We start from the raw sequence: 19,075 nt of genomic DNA on the forward strand, positions 1-19,075 counted from the left end.
TAAATTAAAAACTACATGATAGCAGTGGTCCATTAATATGTTCATTAGAAATATTACCATCTCTTCAAAGTCATTATTTTATAATAGCATTTTTTAAATTTATAAAACATACCTTAAAAATCAACATATTGCTATGCAGGTCAAAGCTCAGGTAAAGAAAACAAAACAAAACAAAACAAAACACTATTTTTTGACAAATTGTTTTGCTGTGAACTGCTATCAGAAAAGGCCAGAAGCGATGATATGACAATCAATAGCATCACATTAATTCTCTTGTCTTTATCAAATGTACAATAAATTCAAATAAGGAGATACAATTTCATTTGGATTAACTTACAAATGCTGGCCAGTATGAAATCATGGACCTGCAATAACTTAGCAGAAGATTATTTGTCAGATTTTAAACATCTGTTTTCTAGAGTGGCTACAATTCATGTCTTTTACCCAAAGATATTTACTTTCTACATAATATTAAGAAGAAAAATTAAGCATCTATTTTTTCCACAATATTTTCCCCATATTTGAATTCTCCCCACTTATTTTCTATTTTTTGGCTGTCAGCACCTGCTCATCTGGAAAAGAGGAAGAGCTAAGGCAGCTAACAGTGGAGCAAGGCTCACTGGCAATGGCCAAGCCTTCCCTGTAGATTGCAGGGCTGCTCATACAAGCTTCTATAATAGGAGACAAGTGACGCATTTTCTTTTAACCAAAAGAGATCTACCAAGAAGGGAGAAAAAAAATTAAATACAGTCTACTGTGTCTATTATAGAAAGCTCTTTACAACATTTAACAGAAATGTTTATACCCAAAAGGAGGATATCTCAGAGATCACTTTAGGCATGGCAAAATTCACCAATTTAAAAACATAATTTTTGAAAAAAGCAGTCTTTTCATATCATCTACAACAAAGGAAAGAGAAGAAAGGAGATGGCAAAAATATCTATGGATAAAAAATCTTCTGTGGATGGAGCAGAAGAAGATTTTTCTACATAAAAATTTCAGAATAGCTCCTTTAGGTAATAAACACAAAAACGTATTTTTAAAATAAAATCTCTGCTGTTTCAAAAGAACAGGCATCACCTAGGGTACTTTAAGAACTGTAATATTAATTTAAAAGTAGACCAAAAATTCTGTGCATCTCTTATCTAAATGTGAATACTACTGAAATTTTTATTAATAATGAAAATGAATCTGATTTTCATTTACATTAAAAAATTCAAAGCTACATAACATTTTATGAGCTATGAACTTGAAAGCTTCACGGTATTAAAAGAGGAACTAAAATATATTCCTCAAACTCACTTAGGACAAAAGAGGTCAGAGGCAGTGGCTCATGCCTGTAATCCCAGCACTTTGGGAAGCCAAGGCAGGAGGATTGCTTGAGGCCAGAAGTTCAAGACCAGCTTGGGCAACATAGTGAGACCCTGCCTCTACAAAAAGAGAAGAAAATTAGCCGAGTGCAGTGCTGTGTGCCTATAGTCCCAGCTACTCCAGAGGCTGAGGTGGGAAGATCTCGAACCCAAGAGTTTGAGGCTGCAGTGAGCTATCATTACATCGCTGTCCTTTAGCCTGGGTGACCAAGCAAGACCCTGTCTCCAAACAAAAAAAAGAAAGAAAAGAAAAAGACAACCATCCTTTGTAAGTACATGGGAAAATGTCAAAGCATTCTGACTTTTATGACAAATTTATTTAATAGAAACTAGAAAACTAATTCTATTTGTCAGAATATGTAGTCCAAATTCAATCAAACCTACAAAAAGTAGGTTCTAATTAATGCAGCCACTATTGAAGAGGACTCTAAAGAACTTAAGTATATTGGGAAAAAATCCTAGTTTCTAGACCTCATATGGTATGGCACAGTGAATTTACAAGACAAGACAGAAGAGGTTGTTATAGTATAATCGATCTTTTTTCATCTAATCAAACCAAACACTGCTCTCTATCTTCTGGTAGTTGTAACACAAAACTTTTCATAATCAAGTCACAGTAAATATCCAAATTACCAAGTTCATCTTGCTCCCTCCCCAAATTTCTGCCACCTACTAACCCCCATCTGTCCCCAAAAATCATGTAAACATCACCAAAAAGTCGCTGTATTCATTGCTATAACAAATTGCCATAAACCTGGTACCTCTGAACAACTGAAATTTATTCTCTCTCAGTTTTGGAGGCCAGAAACCCAAAATCAAGGTGTTTGTAGTGTGGTTCCTTTGAGAGGCTCTGTGAGAAAATCTGTTCCATGCCTCTCACCCATGGCTTCCCGTGGCTGCCGTCAACCCTTGGCATTCCTTGGCGTGTAGATGTATTACTGCACTCTGTTTCTGTCTTCGCATCACCTTCTCTTCTTCTGTGTCTTCCTCTTTCTTATAAGGACCCCTTGTCTTTGGATTTAAGCCTCTCTCAGTTAATTCAGGATGATCTCATCTTGAGATCCTTAATTACACGTGCAAGACGCTTTTCCCTCCAGGCTGACATCTCTTGGTGTCTGTTGGGGGGGTGGGGGTGGAGGCGGCATGCCATCCAACCTGCTACAGCCACTATCTTTCTATCTTCTAGGATTAATCACATCCTCATTACCAACAAACGCTTACTTCTCAAAAGAATTTCAGAAATATGTCACATCACCCTTTTGCTAAATTTTGCTTTATTTCACATATTAGTTATCTGGGAATTCTTTTTAAATTGATCCACTGTCTTATAAATCCTTCTGGTGTTTTTTATTAGTCACAGTGAAAAAGGCAGGCATAATAGAGTAAGTATATATTAAATGTTTTGGCCTACAAGAATAACATTTTCATCAATTACCAAAGTAGAAAACATGGGGAGTCTTACACATTCATCTGGGCAGTCTTCAATTTCACTGTAACCTATGTTTTAAATTTCTACCTATCAGAATAAATACTCTTTTAATGATAAGGTTAACCATACAATTTTAACCAATTCATATGCAAATATGTCTGCCATGTTCAACATTGAGTTTAATATTTACATTGTTACTGTTGTTTCATTCATACTCTAAGCATCATTTAGCATACATAAAAGGTACCATGAGCCAAGATTGTGCCATTGCGCTCCAGTCTGGCGACAGAGTGAGACTCCGTGTCAAAAAAAAAAAAAAAAAAGTTCCAAGGAAGGTTACTATAACATGCATATCCTTAAATGAAGTCTACTTTTTGAAAGAATGACTTCACAAAATGGGAATGCCTCCAAATTCTCTGAATCAAAAGACCAAAAATTTCAGATTTATTGGGTGATGCAAGATTTCATTATCAATTTTGGAAAGATGTTTTCTTAAATGGCTCTTTGAAGAACAGAAGCTCATCTATTTTTTTCACAGGAATAGAAGAAACAACACCTCTTCAGCTCTAAGTTCAGGCTAACCACTAACCCCAACTTTTGTCCCACTGCAGAGAAACACAAGAAAGGTGGTACAAAGCCTGGGAACCCTCTTTTTTTTTTTTTTTTTTTGAGACGGAGTCTCGCTCTGTCACCCAGGCTGCTGAAGTGTGGTGGTGTGATCTCGGCTCACTGCAATTTCCACCATCTGGGTTCAAGCAATTCTCCTGCCTCAGCCTCCCAGGTAGCTGTGATTACAAGCACGCACCACCATGACTGGCTAATTTTTCTATTTTTAGTAGAGACGGGGTTTCACCATGTTGGCCAGGCTGGTCTCAAACTCCTGACCTCAAGTGACCCACCCGCCTCGGCCTCCCAAAGTGCTAGGATTACAGGCGTAAGACAGCGCACCCAGGCACCTCTCTTCTTCTTCCACTTGGGGTTTCACTCTCTGCATGAAGCTGTTGGTGAGGACACACACATTTAAATGCACACATAAAAGTTTGTGTAATCCTTTAGGAAAATAGATCCAAACAGTGACAAAAATGTAATTAGCACAGTAACTTAAAACTTAAGAACCACCATCTTCACTGTCTACATAAGCTAAAAATAGGGCATACAGGCATACCTCATTTTGTCGTGCTTCCCTTTATTGTACTTCACAGATACTGCATTTTTACAAATTAATGGTAACCCTGCATCAAGCAAGTCTATTGGCACCATTTTTCCAACAGCATGTGCTTACTTCATGTCTCTGTGCCATATTTTGGTAATTTTCACAATATTTCAAACCTTTTCATTATTGTATCTCTTATGGTAACCTGTGATCATTAATCTTTGTTGTTACTACTGTAATTATTTTGGGGCACCATGAACCACGCCCACATAGGATGGCAAACTTAACCAATAAATGCATGTATTCTGACGGCTCAACCAACCGGCTGTTCCCCCATCTCTCTCCCTTTCCTTGGGTCTCTCTATTCCCTGAGACAAAACAGTATTGAAATTAGGCCAATGAATAACCTTCCAGTGACTTCTGCAGTGTTCAAGTAGAGCAAAGATCCACACATCTCTCACTGGAAATCAAAAACTAGAAATGATTAAGCTTAGTGAGGAAGGCATGTCAAAAGCTGAGATCAGCCAAAAGCTAGGCCTCTTGCACCACTTAGGCTTAGTTGCCAATGCAAAGCAACGTTTCTTGAAGGTAATTAGAAGTGGTACTCCAGTGAACACAGGAATAAGAAGAAAGCAGAATAGCCTTATTGCTGATATGCAGAAAGTTTTAGTGGTCCGTAAAGAAGATCAAACTAGCCACAACATTCCCCTAAGCCAAAGCCTAATCCAGAGCAAAGCCCTAACTCTCTTTAACTATAACTCTAACTCTCTTTAACTATCACTCTAACTCTCTTTAACTCTAGAGTTAAGTCTGAGACAGGTGAAGAAGCTGCAGAAGAAAAGTTGGAAGCTAGCAGAGGCTACTTCATGGTTAAGGAAAGAAGCCATCTCCCATAACACAGAAGTACAAGGTGAAGCAGCACGTGCTGATGTAGAAGCTGCAGCAAATTATCCAGAAGATCTAGCTAAGATCACTGATGAAGGTGCCTACACTGAATAACAGATCTTCAGTGTAGACAAAACAGCCTACTATTGGAAGATGATGTTATCCAGGACTTTCATAGCTACAGAAGAGAAGTCAATGCCTGGCTTCAAAGCTTCAAAGGACAGACTGACTCCCTTGTTAGGGACTAATGCAGCTGGTGGCTTTTAGTTAAAGCCACTGCTCACTTATCATTCCCAAACTTCTAGAGCCCTTAAGAACTATGCTAAGTTAACTCTGCTTATGCTTTATAAATGGAACAAATGAAACCTGGATGACAGTGCATCTGGTTTCCAGCATAGTTTACTGAATACTAAAGCCCACTGCTGAGACCTACTGCTCAAAAAAAAGAGTCCTTTCAAAATATTACTGCTCAGTGACAATGTCCTGGTTACCCAAGAGCTCTGACAGAGACAGACAAGGAGATGAATGTTGTTTTCATGCCTGATAACATAACAGCCATTCCACAGCCCATGGATCAGTCTACTTTCAAGTCTTATTATTTAAGAAACACATTTCAGGCTGGGTGTGGTGGCTCACGCCTGTAATCCCAGCACTTTGGGAGGTTGAGGCAGGCGGATCATGAGGTCAAGAGATCAAGACCGTCCTGGCCAACATGGTGAAACCCCGTCTCTACAAAAAATACAAAAATTAGCTGGGCATGGTGGTGTGCACCTGTAGTCCCAGCTACTCAGGAGGCTGAGGCAGGAGAATCCCTTGAACCGGGGAGGCAGGGGTTGCAGTGAGCCGAGATCGCACCACTGCACTCCAACCTGGCAACAGAGTGAGACTCTGTCTCAAAACAAAACAAAAACCACATTTCATAAGGCTATAGCTGCCATAGATAGTGATTCCTCTTATGGATCTGGGCAAATTAAATTGAAAACCTTCTGGAAAGGATCTGCCATTCTAGATCCCTTTAAGAACATTCATGATTCATGGGAAGAGGCCAGAATATCAATATTAACAGGAGTTTGGAAGAAGATGATTCCAATCTTCATGGATGACTTGGAGGGATTCAAGACTTCAGTGGAGGAAGTCACTACAGATGTGGTGGAAAGAGCAAGAGAAATGGAATTAGAAGAGTAACCTGAAGACGTGACTGAATTGCTGTAGTCTCATGATAAAACTGGAACGGATGGGGAGTTGCTTCTTGTGGATTGATCTGGTTTGGCTGTGTCCCCACCCAAATCTCATCTTGAATTGTAGCTCCCATAATTCCCACATGTTATGGGAGGGATATGGTGAGAGATCACTGAACCACGGAGGCGGTTTCCCCCATACTATTCTCGTGGTGGTGAATAAGTCTCAGGAAATCTCATGCTTTTTTTAATAAGGGGTTTCCCCTTTCCCTTGGCTTTCATTCTCTCTGGACTGCCTCTACGTACGACATGCCTTTGCTCTTCCTTTGCCTTCTGTCATGACTGTGAGGACTCCCCAGCCATGTAGAACTGTGAGTCCATTAAACCTCTTTCCTTTATAAATTACCCAGTCTCGCATATGTCTCTATTAGCTGCATGAGAACAGACTAATACATGGACGATTAAAGAAAACAGTTTCTTGAGATGGAATCTACTTCTGATAAAGATGCTGTGAACACTGCAGAAATGACAACAAAGGATTTAGCGTATTACATAAACTTAGTTGATAAAGCAGTGGCAGGGTTTGAGGGTTGATTCCAATTTTGAAAGAATTATGAATAAAATGCTATCAAACAGCAGCGCATGCTACAGAGAAATCTCTTGTGAAAGGAAGAGTCAACTGATGTGGCAAACTGCACTGCTGTCCTTGGAAATTGGCACAGCACCTCCACCCTCCAGCAATCGCCACTCTAATCAGTCAGCAGCCTCAACATCAAGGCAAAACCCTCTACCAGCAAAAAGATTATGATTCTTTGAAGGCTCAGGTGACCATTAGAAAATTTAGCAATAAAGTATTTTTAAATTAAGATATGTACATTTTGTTTTTAGACATAACGGTACTGCATGCTTAACAGACTGCAGATAGTGTAAACATAACTTTTATATGCACTGGGAAACCAAAAAATTTGTGTGGCTTGCTCTATCACAGTATTTGTTTCATTGCGGTGGGGAAAATCTGTTAGGTATGCCTGTAACTTGAATGGGGACTTTGCTAGGGATGCAAACAATATACCATTGTCTCTTTACCCAAAATGTTGCCTTTCCAATTAACATGATTTTGCCTTATGCCCTGTTTCTAGGAACAAATCAAGGATTTGAGGAATGGGCGTGAACTACTCATACCTCCACCAGGAATAATTGCCAATTTTGTTTCAACCAGGCCCATTTTTGCAGAGGAAGCTAAAACGAAAGAAAGAAAATTAAGTATCATCCATATCACCACATTCAAATATGACAACTTGAAAAAGTTATGAGATATACTAAAATATTGTTTACTAATTAAATTGATATCACAAATTCTTAAAAAACCACTTAAAAGGCATTGTTATGGAAATAAGTAAGCACTCTGAATGACATGTATTAGGAGAGTCACACAACATTTTCTGTTAAAAACTGCTTGGCAGTGAATTAATTTTTGATTCATAAGGCCAGGAATGTAACTCCATTATTAGACCCGATATTGCCAAGTCATATTTGGGGGCATAGATCTATTAATTATTCAGGATCAGCAGACTTGTCAGTATCTGACAAGCCCAAATTCTTCAGTTGCCTGAATATAGTCCCCCAGACCAAAGAGCTTAATAGGTCATATCAGATATGGCAACTTTTCAAGACCAAGTCTTTAGTTACCTTCTGACAAATAGTTTTACTATTCTGACAGGTGGACAGGGTTCCTCTTTTCATGTCTGTTTCATAGCTACTTTAAAACATCTTAATAACTTCTTTATTTGCATATCCAAATATACTTAGACTACTTCCCATATTCTAATTTCCAAAACCTGTATTCTTTCAGAAATGGATTACGTGTACCTTAGCTTTTCAATTTAAAATCCAATGATTTCATTACAAGAAAATAGGTTCCTAAAATGAAGTGAAAAGGAGGAAAAAGGACACATGGACTAGCAACCAGAAATCCCAAGAAACTGAATCATGTTGACGCTACATTTTTCTAAAAATTTAAAAAATCTTTTATAAAGATGAGGTCTCCTTATGCTGCCCAGGCTAGTCTTGAGCTCCTGGCCTCAATCAATCCTTCTGCCTTGGCAGCTCTGCTTTTAACATGCAGCCACATCAGAAATGATCATGGAAAGCAAGAGAAGAACAGTGACAACTCTGTGCTGTCTGCTGTGCCCAGTTCTCAGTCTCAGAGCCCGAGGACACAGGTAGAGCTGAGTCTCTATGGAATATAGTGTCCAGAACGATGAATATGGGAGATCAGTCTACGTTGCTCTCATGAGGTAACAGGTGTGTGGGCTGTGGCCAAACAGTCTGGGTTCAAATCTCAGTTCAGTCACTTCTTTGGGGCTTGTTACTTCCCCTCTCCCTTCTCCAGTTTCCTCCAGTGCCCCACAGTACCTGCTCTGAGGGTTGTTATGCAGATGGAGTGAGTGAATACATGTCAAGCGCTAGAATAACACTGGGTGCCTGGACTGCACACAGTAAGCAATGGGCACTAATTCTTTTCACTCTTTTTCTATTCACCTCGTAAGATCCTCAGAAAACCATTCAGGAAGAAAGTGGACTTCAAGGAGATTCAGTTATCATTACTGTAGCTAATGGTGATGTAGTACTTAGATTAACATCCACAGATTAATTGCTTAATCTTCACAACAGCAACAGTCATTTCCCCCATTTCCTCTAAAGAGGAAGATATTGGCCTAAAAAGGGGAGGACCTCAAATTCTTTTCCTTTTTTTCTTTCCTTTTTAATTTTTTTTTTTTTTAAACAGGGTCTCCCTCTGTCACCTGAGCTAGAGTGCAATGGCACGCTCATGGCTCACTGCAGCCTCAAACTCCCAGGCTCAAGTGATCCTCCCACCTCAGCCTCCCAAAGTGCTGGGATTAGAGGTGCGAGCCACACACCTGGTCCAGGACCTAAGATTCAAACTCAGTTCTACCTGACCCAAATCCTGGCAAGAAACAACACAAGACTTTTTTCAGGTGGGATTTTCGAAAACACCATTAGGACCAACAAGTGACTTTTTGAAAATATTCTACTCAACAACAGGAAGCAGAATAAAATATTTAAAATTACCTGAAGAGTAAACACAACCTTCACTTTTTTAAATTATGTTTTTAACAGGATTAATTCTCACCTGCTACTCGTATATCACAGGCTAAAGCCAGTTCAAGACCACCACCTAAAGCGAGTCCATCTATTGCTGCAATTGTTGGTACCGGAAGATTAGCTGAAATGGAAAGAAAAATTTTATGCTTCCTTAATAAGATTATTATCTCACTGTGTAATTAATTTTAAATTTTTTTCTGTGAATTTATGCTTTAAATGGGAGATCATATACAGACTTTTGTATCCCTTTTACCTTTAACAAAATATAAGCATTTCCATCATTATTCTTCAAAAACATTATATAATTACTGTATAGTGTTCCATCACATGTATGTGCAATATCTTTAAATCTTCCCATATTATTGAATTACTTTCATAAACATTTTTTGTTGAATTAACAGAATCACAGTTCTACAATTTCTTAATCTTAGAGCCAGAAGTCTTTCACAAGATGTTTGGTTCATACAAAGTTCAAATTGAAATGACTTATACATAATTGTGAAATTTATGATCCTTTATGGGCTACTTCAGTGCTTGGAATGACAGAGTCTCATTCAAAGAAAGACATCTGCTCAAACAAGAAACTGTCCAAGTAGTTGCTGTGGCATTGGCCCGTGAGCTGTCATTTAGTGAGGAGCCCTAACATTATGAATGGGAGCTGGAAAACAATCAGGCTCTTCCACTTCAGAGGCAAGATGCCCTGAGAACCTGCTCACAAGCATGCCTGGAAAGGGGTCAGCCAGTCACAGAACTAAAAGCTCAACTTGCTTGAGTCCAGAAATTGAGTATTATTTTAATACAACTTTTGTAAATTATGACATACAGATTTCATTTTCATAACCAGTTCAAAAAGTGACTGGTTTTATTAGTTATTCTGAAAAGCAGAACTCTATTAATTTTATTTCTGACTATGGGAATGTGAAGCAAGGCTGGCCAATGTTAATATGTAACAGAAAGTGGATTTTAAAAAGGTAGTATCGGCCAGGCGCTATGGCTCACGCCTGTAATCCCAGCACTTTGGGAGGCCGAGGTGGGAGGATCACCTGAGGTCAGGAGTTCAAGACCAGCCTGGCCAACATGGTGAAACCTCATCTCTACAAAAATACAAAAATTAGCCAGGCATGATGGCGGGTGCCTGTAATCCAAGCTACTCAAGAGGCTGAGGCAGGAGAATCGCGTAAACCCAGGAGGCAGAGGTTGCAGTGAGCCAAGATCGTGCCATTGCACTCCAGCCTGGGTGACAGAGTGAGACTGTCTCAAAAAACAAACAAACAAAAACAATAAAAAGGTACTATCCCCCAAAATCTCTCTCTTCCATTCTGATATGTAAAATCTCCCAGAGGCTCACTCCTTGACTCCTTTTAAAATATACAAATTTGCTGAAGTACACTAAGTCTTATTCATAAATAAAGGAATTCATCAGTTATTGAAGATCAAGTCTGAAAAGGCCAGGAAGGAGCACATATACACAGCTGCCGCCTGAAGCACTCCCAGAAGAGCAGGCGTGGAAGGGACTTTTGCACAGGCAGTATTTCACTATCTGTACCTGTCTGAACATTTAGGGGTTGGGGGTGGGGAGGGACTTGAAAGGACAGGACAAATTCAAAATGTGCTTTCCAGAACACTTAGTGAAAAAAATAACAGCTATGTCAGGGTTTGCAGTCTGGAAATGAGTTTAATGTGCAAACAATATCTAGTGAATTTTATCTGGAGAAAAGAAAAGAAAAATCAATAAAAATATAAAACAGCAAGTTAAACTGAGTCCTTCCCAAGGTCATCCTGAGCTACTACAAGTAGAACATAATGACTTTGGTTACCGACTGTCAACTCCTCTTCCTTCCTAAAAACCTGCCTAGAGATCATTTATTTCTAGACCTCCTCAACCTACCATCTCTCCAACCTCAATTCTCACCCATCAGAAGCCTTCCTTAGGCCTTGCTAAGGCCCTCCAGCTCACCTCCTTTACAGACCAGCTTCTAAGAGGAGTAGAGTAAATCCATGCCACCCATACCCATTCACCTCCAAACCAGCAAGACCATTCTTGTTCCAGTTACCAATGACATTATAAGATTGTCCTATAGCCAGTGGACAATATTCAGTATCTATTAAATGTACTGCCTCAAAAGATCAGAGACATCCATCCTGGACACTCCCTCCTTGTATTCCTCCCTTCACTGCCTGCTGGGTCCCTCATTTTTCCTGCCTTTCCACCTACCTCTGGTAATTTCTCAGCCTTCTTCCCCTCTCAATAAAAGCTCTTCCCAGGAGATCTCATTCTCATCCACAACTTTTACCACCTATACTACCACCAATGATTTCCAGATCTCTACCTCAAACCCAAACAGCCCCCTGCCTGTTGGACATACGCACTTAAATACTTCATGTGTCCAAACCATTTCTTCTCAATCCTTCTTCTAGGCTGTATTTCAGTTAGTAGCACCTCCATTCACCAAGTTACTCAAGACACTCAGAAGTCATCCCAGATGTCCTCCTTGCCAATGCCCTTTTCTACCACCCAAGTTCTGGGTCCCATCATTTCTCACCAGCAGGAAGTACCTAATTAATCTCCTTCACCTGCAATCTGCCACCCTTCTATGCATCTTCTACCTTTCCTGTAGGGTAATCTTTCTAAAATGTAAACACAGTCAAGCTATTCCCCTATTTAAAACTGTTCAATGATTTATTCTACCTTCAGGACAGAAATGGTGTAAACATTTAGCATGGCACAGGGAGGCACCTGGAACTAAGTTCTGCACACCTGCCTAATCTCTTCCAAAACCTCAGATATTCTGTTCCAGCCCCAAACTACTTAAAACAGCTCCAAAAGTCTCCATTCAAGACTCAATACCTGTATACAGCTCTGCCTAGAATGCCTAGCTAGCCCCTACTTGTCTGTCAAGGCTCAAATGTCCCTTCCTCTATGCTTACATGGCACTCTGTGCATAACCTTTTCTATCAGAAGCTTCGTTACCATACAGCCCATATGAAACAAAAATTAACATCACATCAATGCTACTCAATAACGTCCTTACTAATCTGGGACAAACCTCACGGTTTTTCACTGCCTCTTCCTCCTTTATTATATTAATCCTGGTATTTTGCCTACTTTTCTTTTTTTTATTAACTTCTTTTGTTTAATAAAGAAATAAACATATGCAGTCCTATGGAGCTAAAGAAAAGAAAAATTGCCAAGAGTTCTAAGATGGAGAGAGCAGAAGCAGAGAAAGAGTGGGTGCTCCCTCCCTGCTGAAGTCACTCAGCAAGTAGCTGCTGGAGGCCGTTATATTATGAAATACATATTTGGTCTTCATCCCTGTTTCCAGACAACACAGCTCTTAAAACCCTTGGAATCTCTGGAGTGATAAATGTATCTTTCTTATTTCTCCAATATGTTTATACTTTTTGGAATTAATAAAAATTATTTTTAAGTCTAATAGGAATTTGAGCCAGGTACAGTGACTCATGCCTGTAATCCCAGCATTCTGGGAGGCCAAGGACGGACGACTGCATGTGCCCAGGAATTCAAGACCAGCCTGGGAAACATGGTGAGACCTCGTCTTGATTTTTTAAGAAAGAATTTGAGAAATTATGTTTCTAAAGAGGATGAAAATTGTGTGCCCTTGAGAAGCTTAACAATTCCAGGGCTTGTTTCCTTTTGTGCAGGCCCATACCAGGGTCACTGCAAAAAGAGCCAGCCTGGGTGCCAAGAGACATACCAGAGGTGAGGACCAGGGCCTGCAGATGGAAGACAGGAGCTCCAAGAGCAAGAAGTCTCAGGCACCATATGCCTTACAATTTGTAAGAAATACATAACACAAAATGATGAGAAATTTGGGTTCCACATACAAAAAGAACAAGAAAAATGGGATACCAATTCTCATATTATTAAATAGGTTAAGCACTGGAACTTTAAATTATTAATTAACATAAATTAGCCTTGTAGAAAGCTGTCTACAAAATGTTTCTAACTAAAGAATTAAGTAAAACAGCCTAATTCATATTCAATGGGTAATTAAATATTAGTCATTTTACAATATTATAAACTCTAAAGCTATACATCATCCTAATTATTCCCTAAAAGATGTCTGTCGTAGTAAATTTTATCCAGGAAAGTATGCGTCATCTCAAAGCACATGCCAGTCTGATATATGTGGTCTCTTTACATCTAGTATTTCTTCTACTTGGGAGCACTCAATAATCAAAGAGGGGGCCGGGCGCGGTGGCTCATGCCTGTAATCCCAGCACTTTGGGAGTCCAAGGCATGTGGATCATTTAAGGTCAGGATTTGGCGACCAGCCTGGCCAACATGGTGAAACCCCATCTCTACTAAAAATACAAAAATTGGCTCACGCCTGTAATCCCAGCACTTTGGGAGGCTGAGGCAGACAGATCACCTGAGGCCAGGAGTTTGAGACCAGCCTGACCAACATAGAGAAACCCCATCTCTACTAAAAATACAAAATTAGCTGGGCGTGGTGGTGCATGACTGTAATCCCAGCTACTCAAGAGGCTGAGGCAGGAGAATCACTTGAACCCAGGAGGTGGAAGTTGCAGTGAGCTGAGATCACACCATTGCACTCCAGCCTGGGCAACAAGAGTGAAACTCCATCTCAAAAAAACAAACGAACAAACAAAAAAATTAGCCAGGCATGGTGGTGCATGCCTGTAATCCCAGCTACTGGGAAGGTGAGGCAGGGGAATTGCTTGAACCCTGGAGGCAGAGGTTGCAGTGAGCTGAGATCGTGCCACTGCATTCCAGCCTGGGCAACAAAGTGAGACTCTATCTCAAAAAAAAGAAAAAAAAATGTTAATAATCATAGCAGGAACTCAATAAAACACACCTTTAGAAAGGTAGATTATGAATTTCAAAGATCTAAAGGAACAGCAAAATGACAGTTGTATATAAGCACAAATAAATGAAACAGGAACTGCGAATCCAATGAGCAATGGCTATTCCCAACAGCAAGAGGAAGAAATTATGACTCAGTATGTTATGCAACCAATAGGATCAGATACTATTTTCAGTTTCGTACCAGGAAATGAGCCAGGTATGACAAAGAAGATAATAATCCTTTGAAATGCTCCTAAAAATATAATTAAAGCAAACAATTAAACAGTTTGCTATTTTAAGAGGGAAAAAAGCAACTGTAAGGCAGGCCCCTGGTTCACTTCAGTAGTCTGTAGGACCTGCAGCCTACGATAATTAGACTCAAAGGACTATGAAAGTGGGGAAAATTAAAGTATCTACTTTCGGTTGTCAGATAAATACAACACATAATGTAGGTTATTTGATGCTTCTAGAAAAATATGAACAATTTGATTATTAAAGGAAAATGTTACTGTTAGACGCATGATTTTTTTTTTTTGAAACGGAGTCTCTTGTTCTGTCACCCAGGCTAGAGTGCAGTGGCGCGATCTCGGCTCACTGCAAGCTCCTCCTCCCGGGTTCACACCATTCTCCTGCCTCAGTCTCCCGAGTAGCTGGGACTACTGGCGCCCGCCACTACGCCCAGCTAATTTTTTGTGTTTTTAGTAGAGACAGGGTTTCACCGTGTTAGCCAGGATGGTCTCGATCTGACCTCGTGATCCACCCGCCTCGGCCTCCCAAAGTGCTGGGATTACAGGCATAAGCCACTGCGCCCAGCCCCACATGATTTTTAAATTTGGTTTTGCTTGAAGAATAGTGTTCCTACAGAAAGCAGTGAAATCAACCATTTCAAGGGAAAGGCCCTATGTAGCATTATGCTGGAAGTCCGAATACTAAAATCTTTCAAGAAGAATAGAAATAAAATCTAAGTTAACTGAAAATTACAATAAATACCTAATTATCTTTCATTTTGGCTAAAACTTTACCTTCATCCTAATGTATATTCTCCCATTCCCATCACTGAGGTTTAAAAAAAAATCACAATAACAAAACAAGCCCTGAGTGAAGCCTGCAGGCTGGCAGGGCCGTTGCTCCCTGGAGGCCCACACCAGGGTCATTGCTGCAAACATACCACGGGTGAGAGATGGGAGTTCAAAGTGAGAAGTCTCAGGCACCACAGACCTTAAAAGGAGCATATATCCAAAAGCCAAAAGTAACAGTATTTAAATATGACACTTCGATTCTAGCACTAGGTTAAAATCTAAATGAAATGGAAAAATTCTACAAGTTGTTGTGAAGAAAAACTAACAGATGAAGAGCAGCAACATTCCTTACAGAAGGGGTCATTATACCAAGAACAAATTGCTGGAAGCTAGCATTCCCTCTCACATGCTTTTTTATACAAGCCTGTCATAGTAATTTCAGGCTGTATGGATTCACACAGAAAAGAGGACTAAATTTACTTTTTTACTAGGAAAAAAAGAGAAAAACTGCCTAGAAACAGCATAAAATAAGTAATCAATCCCCGATTTAACTAAAACCAAAGGCATGTGGGCAACATGGAATAGGGTCCAACTCCTCCCTAATACTGCGAGTGATGCAGAGTAAGACCATGAGTGGCAACAGCATGAGGACAGCCTCACTGCAGTGCTGCAGATTTTATACTCAATGATGAAGGCAGGAAGTACCTTCCTTAACTCTTAACAGCACCTTGTACCTAAAGCTTATAGGAAATATATAACACAAAATGACAAGAAATTTGGGTTCCACATACAAAAAGAACAAGAAAAATGGGATACTAATATTCTCAAATCATTAAATAGGTTAAGCACTGGTACTTTAAATTATTAATTAACAAATTAGCATTGTAGAAAGCCGTCTACAAAATGTTTCTAACTAAAGAATTAAGTAAAACAGCTTAATGAAGTAAAAAAGTCAAAAAAACAAAGTACACTGGTTTCTTGAGCTTTCATAAGCAAGTACTGGTGGAGAGATATAATTTAAAACTTGTGCACCAAGTAACAGAGGTGTGAGTAAATCTAAAATTATAGTAGTCTCCACTTATGTGCAGTTTCACTTTTTGGGGTTTCAGTTACCCATGGTCAACTGCAGTTTGAAAATATTACATGGAAAAATTTGGAAAATTTCAGCAATACCTTATTCATTTGGAAAACTCAGCAATATATTATTTTAATACCACACTAGGATATTATTTCCTTTAGCATCTTTAAAACAACATGATAGAATGTTTATAAAACAATCTGATCTGATATAAATCAGATGGTGATTTCCTTAGTCAATTAGAAGAGAACACCTATAACTTCTGTAAAAAGCAATTCATATATACCTATGTCCAGGTAAAGTTAAAAAAAAAAATCAGTTATTAGAAAGGACCTATTTTTTAATATAACTAAGGGTCAACAACATAACTACACATGAGCTTATTCTCTACTTTATTACTAACACGACCCAAGCCAGAACATCACAGACATAGTCTAGTCTGAGTTCAGGGATGTTAAATTGGTATACTATGCTTATGCTGACACTTCACGTCTCAACAAATTAGTAAACTGGTGAAGTCCTAAATTCAGTCACTGTTTCATCAAGTATATGCCACATACCATGTTGAATGATTTAAGTGAAGCTACAGAATGCAATTGTGGGGAGTTCAAAAGTCAAATCCTGGCTCAATGTCACCATTGTTACCATTGTGAGCCCTGAGAAAAGTTGCTTAATTTTTCTAAGCCTATCATTTCCCCACCTGCCTTCCTACCTTTCTATATATATGCTTATGTATCTAGCAAATACTTAAAAAGTTTTTACTATGTGTGGCCACTGTCCTAAGAACCTTACAAAGATTACTTAAACTTCTATCAGCCTTATGATGTAAGAACTCATGACTTTCAATTTACAGATGACACACTGAGGCACAAAGGAGTTCCTGTTACTTGCCCGGTACAGTCTGAGCACAGGCTGTCTGGTTTCAGGGTTTTGCTCTTAACCATTACTGCCTATCACTAGTTCTCACACCCCAGATCCCCAACACGGTAAGCCATCCTTCCATCCTTCCCCTAAGGACTTGTGACCACGTACCTGAGAAAAGGGAAATGCTGAAACTCAATAGGAAGCCCGACAGCACACTGGCTCTGTGCGCCACTAATTCCCTGAGACCTACAGCAACACCACAGTTCACTGGGTTCAACTGGGGAAACCTTGGGAACTGGATGCAAAGCACCAGTCAGCTGACTGTAATTGAGTTCTGACTTGAGTTTTCTCTGGAAACCCCCAAACCCACAGTGTGGCAGTGCCCCCCAGTACATGACTCTATAGGCTATTAAAATAAAAAGGGCCAACCCCAGAATATTTCCTTCCTACCAAAATTCCAAATCAAAAAACCCTCCCTAAGGGAAATGCACAGATGACAGGCTGGCAGGGAAGTCCATGCCCATTCAGCAATCTTATCTGGAAGGTTACACTTACTAGTAGAACTGAGTAATGACTTCTGTTGATTGCTGTTCCACATTTAACAAAACTCTTGGCATTTAAAATGCTGCTTAACATGGTAAAGGCAGTCACTTCTATTTCTGATAAAAAGATAACATACCATAAGTAGTTTACTTTCACTTGGCAGGAAAAAACCTCACCATTATTGCCTTGCTTCCTAAACTCTCAGGCTCTGTAACCTTGTTATTTAGAGTATGGTTTGTAGAACAGCAGGATTAGCATCATCTGTAAGCTTTTTATAAATGTAGACTCCCAGGTCCTATCGCAGACCCACTGAAGCAGGATCTACATTTTTCACAATGTACATTTTAACCCAGGTGATTTATACACACAATACAGTTTGAGGAGCTCTGGATACTTAAGCTAATCCACAGAGAACTCGACAATCTCACCATCCATAGGATAATATGCTGATCCACTACACTGAAAATGCTACTGAGGAAGCAACGGCCATAACTTGATCCATAAATATAAGGGTAGTGAAGGCTTAACACACAAATGTCTGTAGCAGCTTTATGTGTAACAGCCCAAAACTGAACACAACCCAAATGTCTTTCACGTAGTACATCTGGGCAATGGAATACTACTCATCAATAAAAAAAAAAACTATTGATCAAAAAAAAGCGAATACATACAAAAATTAATACATACTGTTGCATTTTCATGAAATTCAAAAATATGAAAATTATAGTGATACAAGTTCAGTAATTGCCTGAGGATAGGTTCAGGGTAGCAGGGAGGGGCAAAAGAAAAGAGACAGCAAACGGCCATGAGGAAATTTCTGGAGGTGATGGACATATTCATTATCTTGATTGTGGTGCTGTTTTCACAAGTCAAAAATTACCAAATTGTACACCTTAATATGGGCAATTTATTTTATGTCATTACACCTCGATAAAGCTATTTTAAAGAATTATATGATCTAATTGATCTGAAAATCATAAAGTCAACAAAAGAAAGTACACTGGTTTCTTGAGCTTTCATGAACAAGGGCTGATACAGAGATATAATTTAAAATTTGTACACCAAGTAATAGAGGTGTAAGTAAATCTAAAATTACAGTAGTCTCCCCTTACGTGCAGTTTCACTTTTTGAGGTTTCAGTTACCCATGGTCAACCGCAGTTAAAAAATATTACACGGAAAAGTCCAAAAATAAACAACGTATAAGTTTTAAATGACACACCATTCTGAGTAGCATGACAAAATCTCGCACCATCCTGCTCCATCCCTTCTTCAACACAATAAGGGTGACTATAATGCAGTAAAATATTTTGAGAACAGACTATATTCATATGACTTTTATTACAGAATATTGTTGCAAATTGTTCTGTTTTATTCCTAGTTATTGTTGCTAATATCTTACTATGCCTAATTTACAAATTAAACTTCATCATAGGCGTGTATGTACAGGAAAAAACAGTATATATAGGGTTCGGTATTATCTGTGGTTTCAGACATCCACTAGGGGTCTTGGAGTGCATCCCCTAATAATAACAGGTCAACTATTGCATAAAGAAAACACTAAGAAAAAAGGGTGGGAGAAGAGAAAGGTGGGAAGGAAG

At 39.2% G+C, this 19,075-nt stretch overlaps 1 protein-coding gene across 2 annotated transcripts in view; it reads right to left on the minus strand.

The window, feature by feature from the left end:
* The window catches only part of AUH (AU RNA binding methylglutaconyl-CoA hydratase), a 141,367-nt gene that overhangs the window by 68,958 nt on the left and 53,334 nt on the right, over nucleotides 1–19,075 (minus strand). For both annotated transcript variants that reach the window (XM_004048249.5, XM_031014752.3), the window contains 2 exons: nucleotides 9,170–9,262; nucleotides 7,198–7,254 (listed from right to left, as the gene is read on the minus strand). In XM_004048249.5, the coding sequence (XP_004048297.1) occupies nucleotides 7,198–7,254; nucleotides 9,170–9,262 (150 nt within the window). The remainder of the gene's footprint in view (nucleotides 1–7,197; nucleotides 7,255–9,169; nucleotides 9,263–19,075) is intronic.

This window comes from Gorilla gorilla, chromosome 13 (genome assembly GCF_029281585.2).
Source record: "Gorilla gorilla gorilla isolate KB3781 chromosome 13, NHGRI_mGorGor1-v2.1_pri, whole genome shotgun sequence".
In the NCBI taxonomy this organism is placed as follows: Eukaryota; Metazoa; Chordata; class Mammalia; order Primates; family Hominidae; genus Gorilla; species Gorilla gorilla.